Source organism: Saccopteryx leptura, chromosome X (genome assembly GCF_036850995.1).
Source record: "Saccopteryx leptura isolate mSacLep1 chromosome X, mSacLep1_pri_phased_curated, whole genome shotgun sequence".
Classification (NCBI taxonomy): Eukaryota; Metazoa; Chordata; class Mammalia; order Chiroptera; family Emballonuridae; genus Saccopteryx; species Saccopteryx leptura.
This window is the reverse complement of record NC_089516.1, coordinates 65,603,050-65,624,726: the sequence shown is the minus strand read 5'-3', so window position 1 is coordinate 65,624,726 and position 21,677 is coordinate 65,603,050. Positions and strand designations below refer to the sequence as shown.

The 21,677-nt window shown below is 44.1% G+C and overlaps 1 protein-coding gene across 5 annotated transcripts; it reads left to right on the top strand.

Annotated features, from left to right (window-relative positions):
• The first annotated feature begins 592 nt into the window (after positions 1–592).
• ITGB1BP2 (integrin subunit beta 1 binding protein 2) lies at positions 593–20,915 on the top strand. 5 transcript variants are annotated; one of them, XR_010747879.1, is made up of 13 exons: positions 593–1,022; positions 1,267–1,316; positions 1,405–1,461; positions 1,541–1,683; positions 2,570–2,664; positions 2,767–2,825; positions 2,947–3,017; positions 3,135–3,234; positions 3,846–3,959; positions 4,195–4,257; positions 4,574–4,815; positions 9,326–9,364; positions 20,742–20,915. XR_010747879.1 is itself a non-coding variant. In XM_066357353.1 (11 exons), the coding sequence occupies exons 1-11, from the start codon at positions 959–961 to the stop codon at positions 4,799–4,801; spliced, it is 1,044 nt and encodes a 347-aa protein (XP_066213450.1). In that variant the 5' UTR covers positions 593–958; the 3' UTR covers positions 4,802–4,971. The 5 variants fall into 5 exon arrangements, 4 of the variants coding, with proteins under 4 accessions (XP_066213450.1, XP_066213452.1, XP_066213453.1 ...); XM_066357353.1 differs by lacking the exons at positions 9,326–9,364; positions 20,742–20,915 and having other exon boundaries at positions 4,574–4,971; XM_066357355.1 differs by lacking the exons at positions 1,267–1,316; positions 1,405–1,461; positions 9,326–9,364; positions 20,742–20,915 and having other exon boundaries at positions 961–1,022; positions 1,541–1,694; positions 4,574–4,971.
• Positions 20,916–21,677: the final 762 nt, after the last annotated feature.

The following is a 21,677-nucleotide window of genomic DNA, read 5'->3' as shown; positions in this document are numbered from 1 at the left end:
TATAAATAAAAAGATTTAACTATAGTAAGTTGTTTTATAAAGATTTATTCTGCCAAACAGCGAAAATCTGACATAAGGTACTTGGTAAGTAATTATTACATGCTTTAACTTGCTGTAACTCTGCTTTATAAATTTTATAAAGTTACTTCCCTACTTTATTTTTTTTATTAAAATTTTTTATTTATTCATTTTAGAGAGGGGGGGGAGAGAGAGAGAGAGAGGGAGAAGCAGGAAGCATCAACTCCCATATGTGCCTTGACCAGGCAAGCCAGGGTTTTTGAACTGGCAACCTCAGTGTTTCCAGGTTGACACTTTATCCACTGCACCACCACAGGTCAGACTACTTCCCTACTTTATAAATCACCATTACTGTGGAACCGGTGGGCAGTTAGAGAATTTTACTACTAACATACAAAAGTGGGCGGTAGGTATAAAAAGGTTGACTACCCCTGGTCTAGGTAAACATGAGAAGGGTTGATGCACACTATGGCTGAAATGATTGACAGATTAGCGCTATTGGTGGTACATAGGTCATAAGATGGGAGGAAAACTGCTTTGAAAGAGTAAAGGCTGGGGGGATTGGGGTACCATCATTGAGCTGGGAGGGGTCTCAAAATTGGATTTGTATCTGAGCAGCTGCTGGTATGTCAGAGGCTTGGAATTGGCATGGGAAGTCTAAAACGGTCTTGGTGGTGGTTAGCTGACCTCAGCCAAGTTCCCAGCCCTGTTCTGCCTGGTCCTTTCCTAGAGCCTCAGAGCTAAAGTGCTCTGAGCTGCTTCCTATTGGCTGGGAAGGCCCGTTGAGGTTCCCTTGCCCATGTTAGGAGGTGGACGCCTCCTGAACTAAAGATAGATGCAGCTGGCCTGTCCAGGCAGCTAAAAGCTTCCAGACTGAGAGGTGTTCCCCACTCGGCAGCCAGGCTCCTTGAAATACCCTTTCAGTAATTCTAACGCCTCCATGTCTCGACTCTGCTGTAACAAAGGCTGTGGGCAGCACTTTGACCCCAATACCAACCTGCCTGGTGAGTAACCCTGAGTTCACCAGGGGTCTCTGGGTGCTGGGGAGTGGTCCCCTGGGCAGCCTGTTAAAGGAGTAGAAAAAAGTGTGCCTGCTCTAGTGTAACTGATCGGGTGCTCTTCAGTCTTTACTGAAAAATTTTTTTTTTTACATTACATGGAAAAGCCATAGCGTATAAACCTGGGGAAGAGGTAAGACATTTGGTATTGTTACCTTTCCTTTCTTGATCCTTCTACCGGTATCCACAGATTCCTGTTGCCACCACCCTGGGGTCCCAATCTTCCATGATATGCTTAAGGTGAGGTATAGGTAAGGGGGGGATAGTGAGAGCATTTCCCAAAGGCAACAGACCCAGGAACCTAAGCTGATCTGGGTCTCCTTATCAGGGTTGGTCCTGCTGCAGGAAGCGAACCGTTGATTTCTCTGAATTCTTAAACATAAAGGTAAATTCTTTAATTCCTTCAAATTCTGCTCCTAATAGAAGGATTCTATGTCTAATCCTTCTCTCCTTATCTGTACCAGGGCTGTACTGTGGGACCGCACTGTGCTGAGAAGCTCCCTGAAGCCCCTCAACCTGAGGGCCCTGGCCCAAGCAGTGCACTTCAGGAGCAAAAATGGACTACAGTTCCAAAGTCAGCAGAGACTTTGCACCGGGAGAGGCCCAAGTAAAGAGGAGGTCCCAGGGTTTTTGTTACATTCATGGAGCTTAGTAACGGGTTTGGGAGCTAGGGAGTCAAGATGTGAGGAGGGCCAGTTGTCAGGGCTTGGTGTATATTTTGAGCCATATAGGAACACTGTCTGGAAATAATGTCCCTTTCTGTAAGGTGGTATGATGTGATAGGTAGGCATAGCTACTTTGATTTAACAGCAGATAGCACCTCATGAATAACTAACTGGTTATAATACAAGAGGGGATTATTAGGAAGGACTTGATTTTCTTTTTCTTTTTGGAAAAGAGCTTTAAAATGGTTTTACATCAAGAAAAGGATATGGTGCAGGCGTCCCCAAACTACGGCCCACAGGCCGCATGCGGTCCCCTGAGGCCATTTATCCGGCCCCCACCGCACTTCCGGAAGGGGCACCTCTTTCATTGGTGGTCAGTGAGAGGAGCACTGTATGTGGCGGCCCTCCAATGGTCTGAGGGACAGTGAACTGGCCCCTGTGTAGAAAGGTTGGGGACCCCTGAATGGTGGTAGTGTCGGCAGCCGGGAGGCTGCAGAGGAGAGGAACTTAATTTTGTAGAAATAGTATGAACAACAGAAGAAAGTCCTATTAGGTTCACAATGAGTCAGAGGAAGAGGAAATGGCACGGTTCTACAAAGAAGTGTAAGAGTTAGAGCAGCTGGGTAGATGGGCAGCAGAGTCCTGGGACTCCCAGGCTCGGGTTTGGAATGTACACAGAGAAGAACATGGGCAATAGGGCTGTTGGCCACCTCCTCCAGCGCTGACCCCACTCTCCAGACCCAGACGCCATTAGCACTGGTGGGAATGTTGGAGCTGTGGATAAATCGTGAATGATTCAGAACTCAATCACTCCGCCCTTACCCCCAGGTCAGAGTTATCTCCAAAGCTGCTTCCACTAAATATATCCAAAGCCCTGGAAATGGCATTGGAACAGAAGGAGTTAGACCAGGAACGTGGAGCAGGTAAGTGGGTCCTTAGTCGGACAGGCCTCACAGACAAATGCAGTGCAAAGGCAGTTGGGTGGAGGGAACGGGTAGGTTCCTGACTGTGTTTCCCTTGCCCAGGACTTGACAGTAGTCTGATCCGGACTGGTTCCAGCTGCCAGAACCCAGGATGTGATGCTGTGAGTGAGAGTTAGTGGCCAGGGGCTACCATACCCAAGGGATGACTGGGTATAGACGTGAAGTTGGGTGGGGTATACTTCAGAGTGACCTGATTCTTTTCCTCTTCTTGATTTGTCTTAGGTTTACCAAGGCCCTGAGAGTGATGCTACTCCATGTACCTACCACCCAGGAGCACCTCGATTCCATGAGGGGTGAGGGAGGGTCCTGGCTGGGCTGGGAGAGAGGTTTTGCTCAATATTGACCATAAGGTGGGAGTGGGGACTTGTGTAAGCAGAAAGAGATTCAAGTGAATTACTCTCCTACCTCAGGATGAAGTCTTGGAGCTGTTGTGGCATCCAGACCCTGGATTTTGGGGCATTCCTGGCACAGCCAGGATGCAGAGTTGGTAGACATGACTGGGGGAAGCAGGTGAGCCCCAACTCTCCTGAATTCTTGACTAGAACCCAATTCCAGAAATAATTTCTCCTCCCTGTACCTCATAGTCAGGCTCTCTAGCTTTTCCCTTCTGCATGGACCAAATAAGATTCTACTCCTGCCTGACCAGGCGGTGGCGCAGTGGATAGAGCATCAGACTGGGACGCGGAAGGACCCAGGTTCGAGACCCTGAGGTTGCCAGCTTGAGCACAGGCTCATCTGGTTTGAGCAAAAAGCTCAACAGCTTGGACCCAAGGTCGCTGGCTTGAACAAGAGGTTACTCAATCTGCTGAAGGCCCATGGTCAAGGCACATATGAGAAAGCAATCAGTGAACAACTAAGGTGTCTCAACGAAAAACCGATGATTGATGCTTCTCATCTCTCTGTGTTTCTGTCTGTCTGTCTCTATCTATCCCTCTCTCTGACTCTCTCTGTCCCTGTAAAAAAAAAAAAAAAAAGATTCTGTTCCTTACCCCTCCGCAGCCTAGAAGCTTTGCAATATAGGGTAGCGTTAACCTTTCTGAGACTGTCTCTTCACACAAATCCTGAGAACTCTTGAGGTGAGAGTTCATTCTTCCCACCCATGTTTCACATCTTCTCTTTAGCTACCAGCATCTTGCCGTCACGACTGGCACCAGACGGATTCCTTAGTCGTGGTGACTGTGTACGGCCAGATTCCTCTTCCTGCATTCAACTGGGTGAAGGCCAGTCAAACCGAGGTGAGGAATGTGTGATGCTGGCTGGGAGGCTGGCTGCTACTACAATCCGACAGGCAGGGATGCTGTATACAGTTAGCATGGCGACTCCATAGTCCCCTGCAAAGGTAGAGCTATGGGGTCAGGGTTATCTGACTGACCTGGGGATGAATGGATCACACCTCTGGCCTGGCTGGCTCATAATGACTTGTTCTGACCTTCTGGGAGGGCTACTACCTCCGTCCTTCTTTTCTCTCAGCTCCATGTGCACGTTGTCTTTGATGGTAACCATGTGTTCCGAGCACAGATGAAACTCTGCGGGGTAAGTGCAGAGGAGGTGCCCGGAGGGAGGGCAGTGGGCTGAGCAGAAGTGCCAGGGCACAATGACTAGAGGGCTGTCGTTAGAAAAGGTGGACGTTTTCTCTTCGTTTGCTTTGATTTTCTCTCCTTCTCCTTCCCTCTTTTTCTTCCTCTCCCCCCTTCCCTCTATCCTTTCTTCTTTCTTTCCCTTACTGTGTTGTCTTATTCCTCCATCTTTTCCCCCACTGTACATTTTGATTTTTCTCCCCGTCCCCAACCTTTTTGATTTCCTCATTTTCTCTTTTTTCTGTGTTCCTCTATCTTTCCCTCTTCCTCAGGTCATAAGTGTGGAGCAGAGCTCTGTCTTCCTGATGCCATCTCGGGTTGAAATCTCCTTGGTGAAGGCTGACCCAGGGGCCTGGGCCCAGCTCGAGCACGCTGACGCACTCGCTGAGAAGCCACAGGCAGGGCTTGAGTTAGAGATGGGGGAGGAAGAATCTGAGGACTCAGATGATCTGAGCTGGACAGAGGAGGAGGATGAGGAAGAAGCGATGGGGGAACAGTGACACCAGACAGTCAAGTATCTAGACAGGACCTCAGTGACTCTCCTAGGATCTCAGAGACCAGGACATGGTTGGCCATGTGGTTTTGAGCAGCAGGAGGCTGAAGGAGGGGAGAACAAAAGTATCCAAACCATGCTGTTTTTTCCCTTAAATAAATCTGCTATTCTACAGTTTCCCATAGCGTCGTTCACTCACCTCACTGAGACTGTGTTCATTCCCCCCAACCTCTGTGTGTGTTCGACACACGTGTGAAAATAAGCACATGCACATTCAATCTGTTCTTCACAACCACCAGGTATTCACTGAGTCCTTACCGTGTGCCCAGTTATGTGTTAGGTGGTTTAGAGAGATTTGAGAAACAGAAGACTTACTCATTCCTCTGAGGAAAATACAGTCTGGCTGATAAGTCATAGCTAATCTATGCGAAATAATAATAAACATCAGATAGTTAAACTGAGTGCTAAACTGTGCAGTATAGTTTTTAAGAGCTGTAGGAGTTGAGAGAATGGAGGGATTAATGTGGACTGTGTGCCTGACCAGTACTGGCACAGTGGATAGAGCATCAACCTGGACACTGAGGTCCCAAGGTCGCTGGCTTGAGTGTGGGCTCATCTTGCCAGATTGAGCGTGGGATCATTGATATGATCCATGGTTGCTGGCTTAAGCTCCAGGTCGCTGGCTTGAGCAAGGGGTCACTGGCTCGGCTGGAGCCTCCCACCCCCGTCAAGTCATGTATAAAAAGCAATCAATGAACAACTAAGGTGCTACAACTATGAGTTGATGCTTCTTATCTCTCATCTCTCTCCCTTCCTGTCTCTCTCAAAAAATAAAAAATGTGGACTACAATGGAGAGGGAAGGCTCCATGGAAGGAATAATTTTTTTTATAGCTTTGGTGTGATACAATTGACATGCCATACAACACATACTTGAAGTGTAAAACTCTTGTTTTTTTTAGTATATTTAGAATTTTACAATCGCAATCAATTTTAGAATGTTTTCATCACTCCAAAAGAAACCTCGTACCCTTTAGCGGTTACTCCCAATTTCCCTTCAAACATATAGCCCTTTGCAAACAACTCATCTACTTTCTGCCTCCATGGGTTTACCTATTGTGGATATTTCATATGAATGGAGTCATATAATATGTGGTCTCTTATTACAGGCTTCTTTCACTTAGCATAGTGTTTTCAAAGTTCATCGATATATCGTTACATCATTCCTTTCTTTTTTTTTTTTGGCAAGCAAGAGAGACAGGCAGGTAGGAAGGAGAGAGATGAGAAGCATCAATTCTCATTGCAGCTCCTCAGTTGTTCATTCTTAGCTTTCTCATATGTGGCTTCTTTCACTTAGCATAGTGTTTTCAAAGTTCATCCATGTTGTAATATATCATTACATCATTCTTTTTTATTTTGGCAAGTGAGAGAGACAGACAGGCAGGAAGAGAGAGAGAGAGAGAGAGATGAGAAGCATCAGTTCTTCGTTGCAGCTCCTTAGTTGTTCATTGATAGCTTTCTCATAGGTGCCCTGACCGGGGGGCTCCAGCCAAGCCAGTGACCCTTGCTCAAGCCAGCAACCTTGGGCTCAAGCCAGCGACCATGGGATTGTGTCAACGATCCCACACTTGAGCTAGTGACCCTGTGTTCAAGCTGGATGAGCCTATGCTCAAGCCAATGACCTTGGGGTTTCGAACCCAGGACCGCAGTCTCAGGTTGATGCTCTATCCACTGTGCCACCACCAGTCAGGCAGTAAGTAGTTTATTTCTATTTTTTTATGAACAAATAATATTCCACTGTATGATATACCACATTTTGTTTATCCATTCATCAGTTGAGAGATATTTGGGTTTTTACTAATTTTTGGCTTTTATGAGTATTGCTGCTATGAACATTCATGTACAAGTTTATATGTGGACTTGTGTTTTCATTTTTCTTGGATATATACTGAGGAGTGTAAGCTCTGGATCAAGTGGTAACTTTAACTTTTTGAGCAACTGCCAGACTCTTTCCAAAGAGGCTGCAAAATTTTACATTCCCACCAGCTCTGTAAAAGGGTTCCTGTTTCTCCACATCCTCAATATCACTTTTCTGCCTTATTTTATTCTAGCCATCCTTGTGGATGTGAAGTGGTGTCTCATTGTAGTGTTGATTTGCATTTTCCTGATGGCTAATGATGTTGAGCATCTTTACATGTGCTTATTGGCGATTTATGTCTCTTATTTAGAAAATATCCATTCCTATTCTTTGTTCATTTGCTAATTGGGTTGTCTTTTTTTTTTTTTTTTTTTTTTTTTTTTTTGTATTTTTCTGAAGTTGGAAACGGGGAGGCAGTCAGACAGACTCCCGCATGCACCCGACCAGGATCCACCCAGCATGCCCACCAGGGGGCGATGCTCCGCCCATCTTGGGCACCGCTCTGTTGCGACCAGAGCCATTGTAGTGCCTGAGGCAGAGGCCATAGAGCCATCCTCAGTGCCCGGGCCAACTTTGCTCCAATGGAGCCTCGGCTGCGGGAGAGGAAGAGAGAGACAGAGAGGAAGGAGAGGGGGAGGGGTGGAGAAGCAGATGGGCACTTCTCCTGTGTGCCCTGGCCAGGAATCGAACCCGGGACTCCTGCACACCAGGCTGACGCTCTACCACTGAGCCAACCGGCCAGGGCCAGTTATTTGTTTTTTTATTGAGTTGTAAGAGTCTTTAAAAATATATTTCGGAGACAAGTTTCTTGTTAGATATATGACTTGCAAATATTTTCTCCCATTGTGTGCATTCTCTTTCCACTTCTCAGTGGTGTTCTTTGATAAACAAAAGTTTTTAATTTTTATGAAGTCTAGTTTATCTACTTTTCCTTTGGTTTCTTGTGCTTTTGATGCCATATCCAAGAAACCATTGCCTAATCCAAGGTCATGAGATTTTCTCCTATGTTTTCTTGTAAGAGATTTATAGTTTCAGCCCTTACATTTAGGTCTTTGATCCATCTTGAGTTAATTTTATATGTTAATTTTTGTATGAGGTAAGGAGTCCAACTTTACATTTATGCATATGGATTGCATTCAGTTGTCCCAGCACCATCTTTTGAAGACTCTTCTATCCCCATTGAATTGTTTTGGCACCTTAGTTGAAAATCAGTTGACCATAAATGTGAGGGTTCAGAAATACATTTTGAATGGAAATTTGAAGAATGAGAAATTTGGATGGGTGTGGAAGAGAGGGAGAACCAGGATGGGGCAAGAAGCTGTTTTATTTTACTTTTTGTGTTTTAGTTTTAATTCCAGGAGCAGTACATTGCCACTTTAAAAAGATAATCTCAAGTGCAGAAGTATATAGAATAAAAAGTAAATGATTCTCTTCAGGTGCTCCACAAGCTTAGGCCTTTGCTGTTTGAAATGACCGCTAACATATAAGAAGGCATATTTAAGGGAGGTGACAAAAAAGCTAAATGGAGTGTGGCCAGAGTTGGAGGAGCCTAAGATTCTAAGTCAAGGATTTTGAACATGATTTAAAAGAGAGTTAAAAAGGCATTATAGGCTTTTTCTTTTTAAATGTAGATTCTGAATCAAAGGATAATCTCTTTTAAGTCTCCCCCGAGTCAAATTTACTCCCTCAACAGTGTGGCCAAGAATTTGAGAGATTCAAACTCCAAGAAACATCAAACTAGGAAGCTTACCAAACCTCAGATGACCTCAAGTTCTTTTTTCTTTTATTTTCTTTTTTTTTTTTTTTTTACAGAGTCAGAGAGAGAGTCAGAGAGAGAGATAGACAGGGACAGACAGACAGAAATGGAGAGAGATGAGAAGCATCAATCATTAGTTTTTCGTTGCACATTGTGACACCTTAGTTGTTCATTGACTGCTTTCTCATATGTGCCTTGACCGTGGGCCTTCAGCAGACCGAGTAACCCTTTGCTCTAGCCAGCGACCTTGGGTCCAAGCTGGTAAGCTTTTGCTCAAACTAGATGAGCCCGTGCTCAAGCTGGTGACCTCAGGGTCTCGAACCTGGGTCCTCGGCATCCCAGCCCGACGCTCTATCCACTTGCACCACCGCCTGGTCAGGCTCAAGTTCTTTTAATAGCATCCTTCCCTCTCAGTTTAGATTCAAGAAACCGAAGGTCTCATTGGGAGCTAGGAGCACAATGGGGGTAAGGGAGTGGTCATGGGCAGCAAAAGTGAGGGGCCACAGCATACTGTGGCTGAGAATTGGGAGACTGAGGCAAGATTAGAGGATGTTAGGCAGTGAGTTTGGGGATACCTCACAGATTGAATAGTCAACAATTATCAATCAGCTCTCTGCTTTCATTCTATGGATTTGAAGTGCAAATCAAATTTCCCCCTTGAACTAAACTCTTCAGATCCTTTCTAACCCTGGGAGCAGTTCATTTTTAATGTCATTTTTTTTCTGTGGGCGAGTTGACATCCATAGGGGCTTTGGTGGACATTTAAAAATATGTAGAAATGAAAATGCATATGCAAAAGTGCATAAAGTGCAGTAATCTTAAATGTACAACTTTTTTTCTGTCTTCTTATCAAAATCAGGAGACCAGCAACTACCCAGAAATCCTGGACAGGATGGAGGTGAGGAAACAGAAAATTCAAGTAACCCTTGTTGTATATAAACTTGATCTATCAAATTTCCAATTTATAGCATTAACAAAGTAGTGTACGAGTTCATTTTGCATAGCCCAAGGCCTAAAATGTCAGAAATTTTCAAGCAAGTGTATAACAATACAGCAACAGTAACATAGCTGCCATTTCTGGTACAAACTAACCTGACAGGCACTACTGTAAGTGCTTTGCATGCATTATCTAGTCTAACCCCCACTGCGCACCACGAAATGTATATATTTATTCACATTAGCACAAACCCTCTCCTTATCTCCTTTTACACTTCTCATTTCTTTCTACTGTGCTTTGTGTCCTACCCCCTCACACCTTTCCAGAACCTTACACATTAATTATTATTTCTCTTTTCTGTCTATTCAACCGTTCCCTCTTGTTGAATATTTTCATTGGTATTTAAGTATCCTCAAGTCTCTCTGATCTTAACAAAAACAATTTCCCTTGAGTTTACATCCCTCTTTAGCTACTACCAAATTCTCTTCTCTCCTTTATACTATACTTCTTGAAATAATGACTTTTCCCATTTCTTTCTTCCTAATTCCTTCACAATACATTTCATTCTGTCTTCTAACCTTTTCAATCTGTGTTGATAATGTCACCACTGGCCACCAAGTCACTAAATCCAATAGATACTTTTAGTCCTCATCCTGCTTGATCTCTCAAGCAAAATTTGATATCCGTGATGGTTTCTTTTTTTAAAAAAATTTTTAAAAGATTTTATTTATTGGTTTTAGAGAGAGGAGAAAGAGAGGGAGAGAAGAGAGGGTGTGGAGCTGGAAGCATCAACTCCCATATGTGCTTTGACCAGGCAAGCCCAGGGTTTTGAACCAGTGACCTCAGTGTTCCTGGTTGATGTTTTATCCACTGCGCCACCACAGGTCAGGCCCATGATGGTTTCTTTCTCGAAACACATTGGCTTCCAGGACCCATTGCTCCTCTTGGCTCTCCTCCTACATCTCTGGCCATTCCTTTCAGTCTCCTTTCCAAGCCCCTTTTTTTTCTGCCTGGCCATTCAATGATGGAGTTCTTGGGGACTCGGTCCTAGGCTTCTGTCCTCTATGTGACTCTTCTAGACACTCATTTTGACCATGATTTCAAATATCACCCACATGTGGGTGACTCACACATTTTTATCTCTGACACATACATGTCTCTCCTTCGAGGTCCAGATCAGTATACCAATAGCTAACACATATCTGGAACAGTCTCTGGCCTATAGGAAGTACTAGATAAATGTTTGCTATTATTAGTACTACTACTCTTCGATCTCTTCATCGAAAGCTTTCCCCTCAGAAAGTTGGAGTGTTTTTTCTTAGGAGGGACACATCTCAAATATCAAATTTTATTAAGTTTTAGGAAGAAAATAGCATATTCTTGAGAGTCGGTTTTGCTGTTCCATAAAGTGATAACATATTTGCCATAACATTGCATCAGCTTCAAGATTAATGGATATTGTATTCACCTGCTGAGGAAATAAGTTCTCATGAGTAGAATAACACTGAGTGAGGCACTTCTGCCCACATTATTGCACTTACCATATTTTTCGCTCCATAGACGTACCTGACAATAAGACACACCTAGGGTTTTAAAGAGGAAAATAAGAAAAAAATATTCTAAACCAAATGTTGTATTAAAATATTTAATAAAATACCGTATTTTTCTCTTCATAAGACACACGGGCATTTTCCCCTCCACTTTTTTTGGGGAAAAAAGTGGGTCTTATGGAGCAAAAAATACAGTAATCCTCACACCTGCTCTGTGAGGTAGGTATTCTCCCAAATTTTTATAGATGAGGAAACCAAGGCTCAAAAAAGGAAGTATCTGGCCTGACCTGTAGTGGCGCAGTAGATAAAGCATCGACCTGGAAACTGAGATTGCAGGTTCAAAACCCTGGGCTTGCCTGGTCAAGGCACATATGAGAGTTGATGCTTCCCACTCCTCCCCCTTCTCTCTCTCTCTCTAAAAGTTAATAAAATCCAAAAAAAAGAAGAAAAGGAAGTGGCTTGCTTGAGGTTACAAAGCTACGGGTCAAAACCTCAGTCATTGCTAAGAGCCGTCCTAGAGCCACTTGAGAACATCCCAAACCTAGGGACCCACTGGGACCTTAGAAGAGGAAGTTGATACCACGTCCCTCTAGTCCAGCAGTGTCCCTTCGACAAGCCTGACTGGAAACCAGTGGGCCCTTGATGGATCAATGGTATCTCACACTGATGGAATGCTTTTCCAGACAGTGTTGATGTCTCTGATTGCTTCATCTCGAACTTCAGTGGGACTCCTAGGTACCTTACTTCTCATCTCATCCAGATCAGTAATCATCTCCCAGGCAAAACAGGTTCAGTGTGACTGTCTCTGGGACCCCGGCCTCCACCATTCTCTTCCCTTCTGCTCCCAAAGTCCCAACACTGCTGCCAGGAGAACCAAGCAGACCAGTATGAATTCATGCTGTTCAATTTTAACTTGGCCCTTGCAGCTGCTCAGCAACCCTTTTATTTGTCTCATACATTCCCTGGCTTGCTCCCCACAGAGGCTGTTCCAGATCTTCCTCTTCTCAAATTCCAGCTCCTCCCGTTTCACTCCTTCAAAATAACACTCACACTTTCATCAGATGCTCGACAATCCAATAACATTATTGTAAAACTTTTTTATGGAGAACTTAAAACACGTCCTAAAGTTGATAACAATAGAATGAATCCCCAGTTACCACTTAACTTTAGCTAGTATCAACTCTTGGGCTCTCTTGTTTTATCTATTTCCTCCTTCCCATATTACTTTGGAGCAAATCCCAGACATGATATCATTACATACCTAAATATTTCAGTATGTCTTTTTAAAAGGTAAGGATCCATTTAAAAAAGTCATAATTGTGGGGGAAAAAATAAATTAAAAAAAATTAAAAAGTCATAATTGTGATACCATTAGCACACATAAAATAAACAAGCAAGAATCTCTTAATGTCATCAAATATCAAGTCAGTATTTAAGTTTCCAGTAGTTTTCATACATGTCCAAAGAAATTTTTACAGCATTTTTGTTTAAATCAGTATTTAAGTAAAGTTCATGCGTTGTGATTAGTGAATACCTACTATAAGTCACTTTTATTTTTATTGTTTTTTTTCTTTAGAGGTAGAGACAGGGAGGGACAAAAATCGATTTGCTGTTCCACTTATTCACACATTTATTGGTTGCTTCCCAAATGTGCTCTGCAGGGATCAAACCCACAACCTTGGTGCATCAGGAAGATGCTGTAACCAAGTGAGCGACATGGCCAGGGCTCTGTTGTGTGTCACTTCTAAACTACAGCTGTCCCTTTATTTCTTCTCTTCCTTACAATTTTTGTTGAGGAAATTGGTTCGTATTTTAGTAGTTTCACACAGTCTGGACTTTGCTGGTTACATTTCTGTTGTATAGTTTGCTTGTTTCCTTGACCTCTGTTGTATATATTAGTAAAATCAGTAACATCTATACAATGCATCCTCTATATTTATTATCCTATTTTCAGTGGTGTGAGGAAATTGTCCATGTGACCAAAGAAATGGAAAGTTTCTGGCTTGGAGAGTGACTCAGGAAGGAGCTAGAACTTCTTTATCGGGACTGAAACAGATGGTTGGAGTCAAAGCTCAATAAATAGAAACAGAAGTCTAGGCAAGATAGGACGGGTGAGGGGTCATGTCGTGTCGGATTTCCACTCTGCTGGTATGTAGAGCAGGACAAGCAGGGAAGGAGTGATCAGGCTGAAGTCAGAACTGGAAGAGGAGAGGTAGCACTTGAGGCAGCACCTGGGATTATTTCTCAGGGGATTAGTCTATTTGCTATACCCTGTTTTCAAAATATATCTTATTCATTCCCACCTCCGTGCTGTTGCCCAGGGTTTCCTCTGCTTGATACCATCTCCCTTCTCTCCAAACCCTACTTATCTATAAAGACCAGTGCAAGTTCCCTCTTTCTTTTGTAGAATCATATACTCTCTCTGAAAGGATAAGAGACCATTGATTCTTTCCCAGGAATGGAACTGGATGGCCAGAGGACAGGGCTGGAAGGGAGAAAGACATCACTGATCTGTTGCAGTTGGGACAGTTCATCTGATAAAAGTACCTAAAAGAAGTCTGTGAAAGCACCATATGGAGATTGGAATTTGAAGTTTGAGGAGAAAGAAGGAGGTCTGGAACAGCCTCTGTGGGGAGCAAGCCAGGGAATGTATGAGACAAATAAAAGGGTTGCTGAGCAGCTGCAAGGGCCAAGTTAAAATTGAACAGCATGAATTCATACTGGTCTGCTTGGTTCTCCTGGCAGCAGTGTTGGGACTTTGGGAGCAGAAGGGAAGAGGATGGTGGAGGCCGGGGTCCCAGAGACAGTCACACTGAACCTGTTTTGCCTGGGAGATGATTACTGATCTGGATGAGATGAGAAGTAAGGTACCTAGGAGTCCCACTGAAGTTCGAGATGAAGCAATCAGAGACATCAACACTGTCTGGAAAAGCATTCCATCAGTGTGAGATACCATTGATCCATCAAGGGCCCACTGGTTTCCAGTCAGGCTTGTCGAAGGGACACTGCTGGACTAGAGGGACGTGGTATCAACTTCCTCTTCTAAGGTCCCAGTGGGTCCCTAGGTTTGGGATGTTCTCAAGTGGCTCTAGGACGGCTCTTAGCAATGACTGAGGTTTTAAGCAAGTAGATTTCATCACTGAAACTGGAGCTTCTGAAAGAGATACATTTGAAAAATTAAAGAAACTATTTTGTATTGAGCCTTTACTATGATCCAAGCACTATAATAAAGATATATTGTTTTTCTCTGTTCTCTCATATATATGTATCTGAAATGAGAATATATATTATCATTTAATTCCCACAGCAGTGTATTAAAGGCATTATTGCCTTACCAGGTAGTTGCACAGTAGATAGAGTATCGGCCTGGGACACAGAGGACCCAGGTTTGAAACCCCAAGGTCGCCCAGTTGAGCACCAGCGTGGGCTCATCAGCTTGACCCCATGGTCGCTGGCTTGAGCCTAAGGTCGCTGGCTTGAGCAAGGGGTCACTCAGTCTGCTGTAGCCCCCTGGTCAAGGCACATATGAAAAAGCAATCAATGAACAACTACGGAGCCGCAATGTAGAATTGATGCTTCTCATCTCTCTCCCTTCCTGTTGGTCCTTATCTGTCCTCTCTCACTTTCTCTCCCTAAAAAATAAATAAATAAAGCATTATCATCTTTTTAATAGATGAGGAAACTGAAGCTCAGGGAGGTTAGATAATTTTCCCTGGGTCACCAGGTTTCTCGTGTCAGAGCTGGAACTCAAAATTCAGGTCTGACCACAAAGCAAAAATTCAGGTCTGTGTTCTTTGGTGCCAAGCAGCATTTCAAGCAAACACTTCCCTTTAATAAATGAATCTTATTTTGCCAGTGACATCTGTTATAAAATTATAGGTGCATTTCCAGCAAAAAGAATTATACAGGCCCTGGCCGGTTGGCTCAGCGGTAGAGTGTCGGCCTGGCGTGCGGGGGACCCGGGTTTGATTCCCGGCCAGGGCACATAGGAGAAGCGCCCATTTGCTTCTCCACCCCCCCTTCCTCTCTGTCTCTCCCTTCCCCTCCCGCAGCCAAGGCTCCATTGGAGCAAAGATGGCCTGGGCGCTGGGGATGGCTCCTTGGCCTCTGCCCCAGGCACTAGAGTGGCTCTGGTCGCAGCAGAGCGACGCCCCCGGAGGGGCAGAGCATCGGCCCCTGGTGGGCAGAGCCTCGCCCCTGGTGGGCATGCCGGGTGGATCCCAGTTGGGCGCATGCGGGAGTCTGTCTGACTGTCTCTCCCCGTTTCCAGCTTCAGAAAAATACAAAAATAAATAAATAAATAAATAAGAATTATACAGAGAATTTTAAGCTTTTGGTGAGTCAGGAGTTAACTGAGGAGGTTGGAAGAGCCGTTTGGAGGCAGTGAAACTAATTGGCTAACTGCAGTGGTCCAGGGAGAAAGAGGAAACTCCAGACCAAGTTGGTATGGTAGTAAGAGTGGAAAAGAGAGTGAAGAATTTAAGAGCTATGTCTTAGTCCAGGCTGTTACAACAAAGTACCATATCCTGGGTGGTTTATAAACACAAAAATATATTTCTTACAGTTCTGGAGGCTAAAAGTCCAGAATCAGGGCACCAGCATGGTTGAGTTCTGGTGAAGGCCCTCTGCCAGTGCAGAGCAGAGAGAGCAAGCTGTGTCATGAGTTTTATGAGGGCACTAATCCCATTCATGACCTCATCTAGTCCTCTTCACCTACCAAAGGCCTGCCATCTTCTAGTACCATCCCAGTGAGGGATAGGATTTCAACATCAGAATTTTAGGGGGACACGTTCAGTCTGTAACAAGATAGTTCCACAGGTAGGAGTAAAGTTATGTGGCCACAATGGTCTTCTGTGCTCTTTGAACTTAATGCAGTCCACTCCTTTCTCAGTGCTCTGTACTATCTGATCCCCCTGTGTGGGGTTAAGTCTTCCTACAGGTTTTTGAATACCTGGGCCCTTGTCATTCATGTCTCGGCTCAAATATCACCTCTAATTATAGGAAACCAATTCATTATCTTGAAAATTCATCAGTAAAGGAAGAGAATCAAGCATTTATCCTGCCTTTCCTAGATGAACCAGGTAACAAAAGAGTAGGATGAAAGGACATGTCTTTTTACAAAAACAATTTCAATGAATAAGAAATAATAGTGGCCCTGGCTGGTGGCTCAGTGAATAGAGCGTTGGTACAGCATATGGACATCCCAGGTTTGATTCCTGGGTAGGACACACAGGAGAAGCAACCATCTGCTTCTCAACCCCTCCCTCTCCCCCTTCTCTCCCTCTTCCCCGCCCATAGCCAGTGGCTCGATTTGTTCGAGTGTGGCCCCAGGCACTGAGGATAGTTCGGTTAGTCTGAGCATATCAGCCTCAGGTGCTAAAAATAGTTCAGTACTCAAGCATCAGCCCCAGATGGTGTTGCCAGGTGGATCCTGGTCAAAGTGCATGTGGGAGTCTGCCTCGCTATCTCCCCTCCTCTCACTGAAAAAAATAACAATAGTAAAATTAGAATATCATTATTCTGCAACCCTTAATAAATAGATATCAATAGTAAGCATCAACAGCTTTAAAATTACAAAAAAAGAGACATCAAATGTTGCATCTATCCTATAGACCAGGGGTCTCAAACTCACGGCCCACGGGCCGCATGCGGCCCGCCAAACAATTTTGTGCAGCCCGCAGACTAATCCACGAAGTTCAAAATATTTTGGATAAAATTAAGTAAGCCTAGAGGCCTACTTGTATTTGCCAAACGGCTGGGATCTTGCTCTGCGGCCCACATGCTGAGTTGAGTTTGAGATCCCTGCTATAGACCTATCAAAGGGATGGAACTGAGTTTGATCTAGTCTTTTGATCTAGTTGCTATTTTGCAGGAAATACAGAGGACTGCACAATGCCTGTGCAATTAGGAAAACCCACAGTGACAAAACTAAGTTCTTCCCCAAACAAGTCACCTCTCAGAAAGGTCTTTCTTGGCCATGCTCTTTAAACTAACACCAACTATTCAAGTTACTATCATATTTACCCTGTCTGATTTTCGCCACAGCCCATATAAACTAAAGTTTCCCCACATAGAAGCAATATAGCATTAACCGTTTAAGAGGACAAACTATAACATCAGGCTGCCCAGGTTCAAATATTTTAAAATTTTTATTAATTTTAGCAAGAGAGGAAGGGAAGGAGAGAGAGGGAGAGGAACACTGAGCTGCTCCTGCATGTGCTTTTACCAGACATCAAATCGGCAACCTCTGTGCTTCTGGATGACGATTTAACCAACCAAGCCATCTGGCCAGGGCTAAGGTTCAAATCTGGACTCTTCCACTTACTACCTATCTGACCTTAAGCTACTTAAAAGCTATGTGCCTCAGTTTCCCAAATTATAAAATAGAGTTAATAATAGTACGTATATCACAGGGTCATTAGGAGTATTAAATGAATGTATCTGAAGGGCTTAGTACAGTGCCTGGTACAGGATAAGCCTTATAAAAGTGTTAACAATATTATTGCATATGCAATGTCTTTCTGTATGATTCCAGTCCCTAAAACTGTCTAGCGCATACATAATATGTGCTCAATAAATATTTGTTAAGTGAAGGGTCTGAATTAGGGTGGCAAAGAATACACAGGAAAGAGACATGTAAGATATTTAAAAGTAAGAAAAAAATGCCTTGGACATGATGATTTTTTTCTGATAAAGGAGGGAAGGATATAAAATGACTAAGGCTTCAAGCTTAAATAATGGGGAGAAGGCTAGTGCTTTTGACAGAAATAGGAAAACGAGGAACTAGAACTATTACGGAGAGAGAGGAAGAGAGAGAGAGGAGGAGAGTGAGGGGAAGAGAAACAGATGGCCGCTTCTCATGTGTGCCCTGACCACAGATCAAAACCGAGATGTTGCACACTGGGATTATGCTCTATCCACTGAGCCAACTGGCCAGGGCCAAGAAATATATATATTTTAAAAAGACAATTACAGTACTAAACCAGACTCCTTCAACCAAATCACAACCTCTTCTTAGATGTGCTAATATTTCTTGTGGATATATTCATAAAAGTGGGGTGCATATTCTTCCATATCTAAAATTTTAATAGCCCTGGCCAGATAGCTTGTTTGGTTGGAGCATCGTCCCAGAGCACAGAGGTTGCCGGTTCGATCAGTCAGGGCGCATACAGGAAGAGATGCTCCTGTCTCTCTCCTGCTCTCTCCCTTTCTCTCTAAAATCAATAAAATAAACATTAAAAAAATGTTATAAGATGCTGCTGAGTTATTCTACATAAAGGCTGTTCCAATTTACATGATTACCTACCAGTGTATGAGCCTCTGTTTCCCCATGACTTTCATCAATACTTTATCAATTAGCCTGACCTGTGGTGGCGCAGTGGATAAAGCGTCGACCTGGAATGCTGAGGTCGCCGCCGGTTCAAAAACCCTGGGCTTGCCTGGTCAAGGCACATATGGGAGTTGATGCTTCCTGCTCCTCCCCCTGTTCTCTCTCTCTCCCTCTCTCTCTCTTTCTCTCTCTCTCCCCTCTCTCTCTAATAAAAATGAATAAATAAAATAAAAAAACTTTATCAATTAAAAAAAAATTACCAACCAGATGTGCAAATAATGGTACCTAATTTGTATTTTGCGTTTCCTCTGATTATAGGAGAGGGTGAGGATTTTTTTTAACTTTTTTTTTTTTTTAGAGAGAGAGAGAGAGATAGACAGGGACAGACAGACAGGGAGAGAGATGAGAAGTATCAACTCTTTGTTGCAACACCTTAGTTCATTGATTGCTTTCTTATATGTGCCTTGACCTGGGGCTCCAGCCAAGCCAGTGACCTCTTGCTCAAGCCAGGGGTTTTGAACCTGGGTCCTAAGCATCCCAGACCTGCACTCTATCCACTCCGCCACTGCCTGGTCAGGCTGGGGAAGGTTTATTTATTGATTTTAGATCGAGAGAGGAGACACAGACAAAGGTGGGGGTAGGAGCTGGGAGCACCAGGTTATAGTAGTTGCTTCTCGTATGTGCCCTGACCAGGCAAGCCTGGGGTTTCAAACCAGAGACCTCAGCATTCCAGATAGATGCTTTATCCACTGTGCCACCACAGCTCAGGCTGTTTTAGGTTTGTTTTTTCTTTTTTTGTGTTTTTTTTTTAGTTTTTTAAAGCAGGATCCAGCCCTGGCCGGTTGGCTCAGTGGTAGAGCATCGGCCTGGCGTGCAGGAGCCCAGGGTTCGATTCCCAGCCAGGGCACACAGGAGAAGCGCCCATCTGCTTCTCCACCCCTCCCCCTCTCCTTCCTCTCTGTCTCTCTCTTCCCCTCCATTTCTTCTTACCTTTTTTTATCACAAATGGTAGCATATTATCCACTCTTTTTTCTCAATATATCTTTGAGATTGTGTCATATCAATAAATGTGTAGCTGCCATAGTCTTTTTTATGGCTACATCTCAATTTATTTAACCAGATCCATGATTTCTGTTTTTTTCTTTTTTTTTTTTTTAAATTTTTTTTTTCATTTTTCTGAATCTGGAAACAGGGAGAGACAGTCAGACAGAATCCCGCATGTGCCCGACCGGGATCCACCCAGCACGCCCACCATGGGGCAACGCTCTGCCCACCAGGGGGCGATGCTCTGCCCATCCTGGGCGTCGCCATGTTGTGACCAGAGCCACTCTAGCGCCTGAGGCAGAGGCCACAGAGCCATCCCCAGCGCCCGGGCCATCTTTGCTCCAATGGAGCCTCGGCTGCGGGAGGGGAAGAGAGAGACAGAGAGGAAAGCGCGGCGGAGGGGTGGAGAAGCAAATGGGCGCTTCTCCTGTGTGCCCTGGCCGGGAATCGAACCCGGGTCCTCCGCACGCTAGGCCGAGGCTCTACCACTGAGCCAACCGGCCAGGGCCTGTTTTTTTCAATATCTTGTTTTTATAATAACAGGACATGTTTGAACATACTTACTTGTGTACATATGCCAGTATATTTGGAGGATAGATTCTTAGAAGTATAGTTCCCAAATCAAAGTATATTGTGGCTGATGTGCTTCCCTACTCAACATCTATTTTGTGTCATCCCTTCAGTCATAAAGTTTGAAGGCCTAGAATTGATCTCTCCCCCAGCTTTTGGCAGGTGGTACCACCCGTGCTTGTATCCCAATCAAGGTAGGTCCATGCCCTCGTGCCTCAGTGATTGGTTTAGGCAACCCAGGCTTTAACCAATCAACATATACCATTGTCCTGTCAAGGAGATTGTTCAGGAATTAGTCACTGACCCAATTCAAATTAAAAAGTGTTAGAGGGCCCTGGCCGGTTGGCTCAGTGGTAGAGCGTCAGCCTGGCGTGCAGAAGTCCCTGGTTCGATTCCCGGCCAGGGCACACAGGAGAAGCGCACATCTGCTTCTCCACCCCTCCCCCTCTCCTTCGTCTCTGTCTCTCTCTTCCTCTCCCGCAGCCGAGGCTCCATTGGAGCAAAGATGGCCCGGGCGCTGGGGATGGCTCCTTGGCCTCTGCCCCAGGCGCTAGAGTGGCTCTGGTCGCGGCAGAGCGATGCCCCGGAGGGGCAGAGCATCGCCGCATCGCCCCCTGGTGGGCAGAGCATCGCCCCCTGGTGGGCGTGCAGGGTGGATCCCGGTCGGGCGCATGCGGGAGTCTGTCTGACTGTCTCTCCCTGTTTCTAGCTTCAGAAAAATACAAAAAAAAAAAAAAAGTGTTAGAGGATTTTTGTTGAAGTATTTGGGGGAAGAAGTTTTTTGGTTTTTCTTCTTTGCTCTTCTGAGATAACAGAAGCCAACTTTGTTTCTTCTTTTGGACAGTGTGGTTTGGCTGATGTGAAGCATTCAAATGGTAGCCCTTTTGCTACCAAGAAGGGAGTCAAATTTACCTTGAAGCTCATACTATGGAAGGCTAAACTGACAGATGGGAGGAAATTACATCTTTGGTGATATTGTTGATCTGCGGAATCAAACCAATTGCAAAGCCTGCTTATCCCCTGGAATTTGCGTTGTATGAACCAATAAATCCTCTTTATTGTTTAAGCCTATTGGAGTTGGGTTTTCTGTCAGTTACCAATAGAAAAGGCATATTTACTTTTAAAATTTTTTGACAAGCTGTCTTCCAAAAGTTATAATTTACAACCCACAACAGAATATGAGAGTGTCTGTTTCTCCACACACTTGCAAAAACAATATATGATCAGATTTTTGATATTGTCATTTTTATAGGAAAACAGTGGTATCATATTTTTTAAATTATTTTTATTCATTTTAGGGAAGAGAGAGAGAGAAAGGGGTGGAGGAGCAAGAAGCATCAACTCCCATATGTGCCTTGACCAGGCAAGCCCAGAGTTTTGAACCGGCAACCTCAGCATTCCAGGTTGATGCTTGATCCACTGCGCCACCACAGGTCAGGCTGGTATCATATCTTTAACGATCTTTTTTATCATAAGGTTAAGTTTCTAATATGCAGTATTCTTAAGTCAACATATATGTCGTGTGTGAGTGTGTGTGTAGACTGCTCGTGTCCTTTGCCTTGTTTTCTATTTCTATTTATCTTTTTATTGCTTTGTAAAAGCTTTTTGTATACTTTATCATATGGGTTGAAATATATATTGTGAGTTTCTCCTTTAGCTTTTGACTTTTTTTATTTTTGTGTTTTTATGGCAAAATGTATAAAACAATTTACCATTTTTAAGTATACAAGTCAATGGTCCGACCTGTGCTGGTACAGTGGATAAAGCTCGACCTAGAACG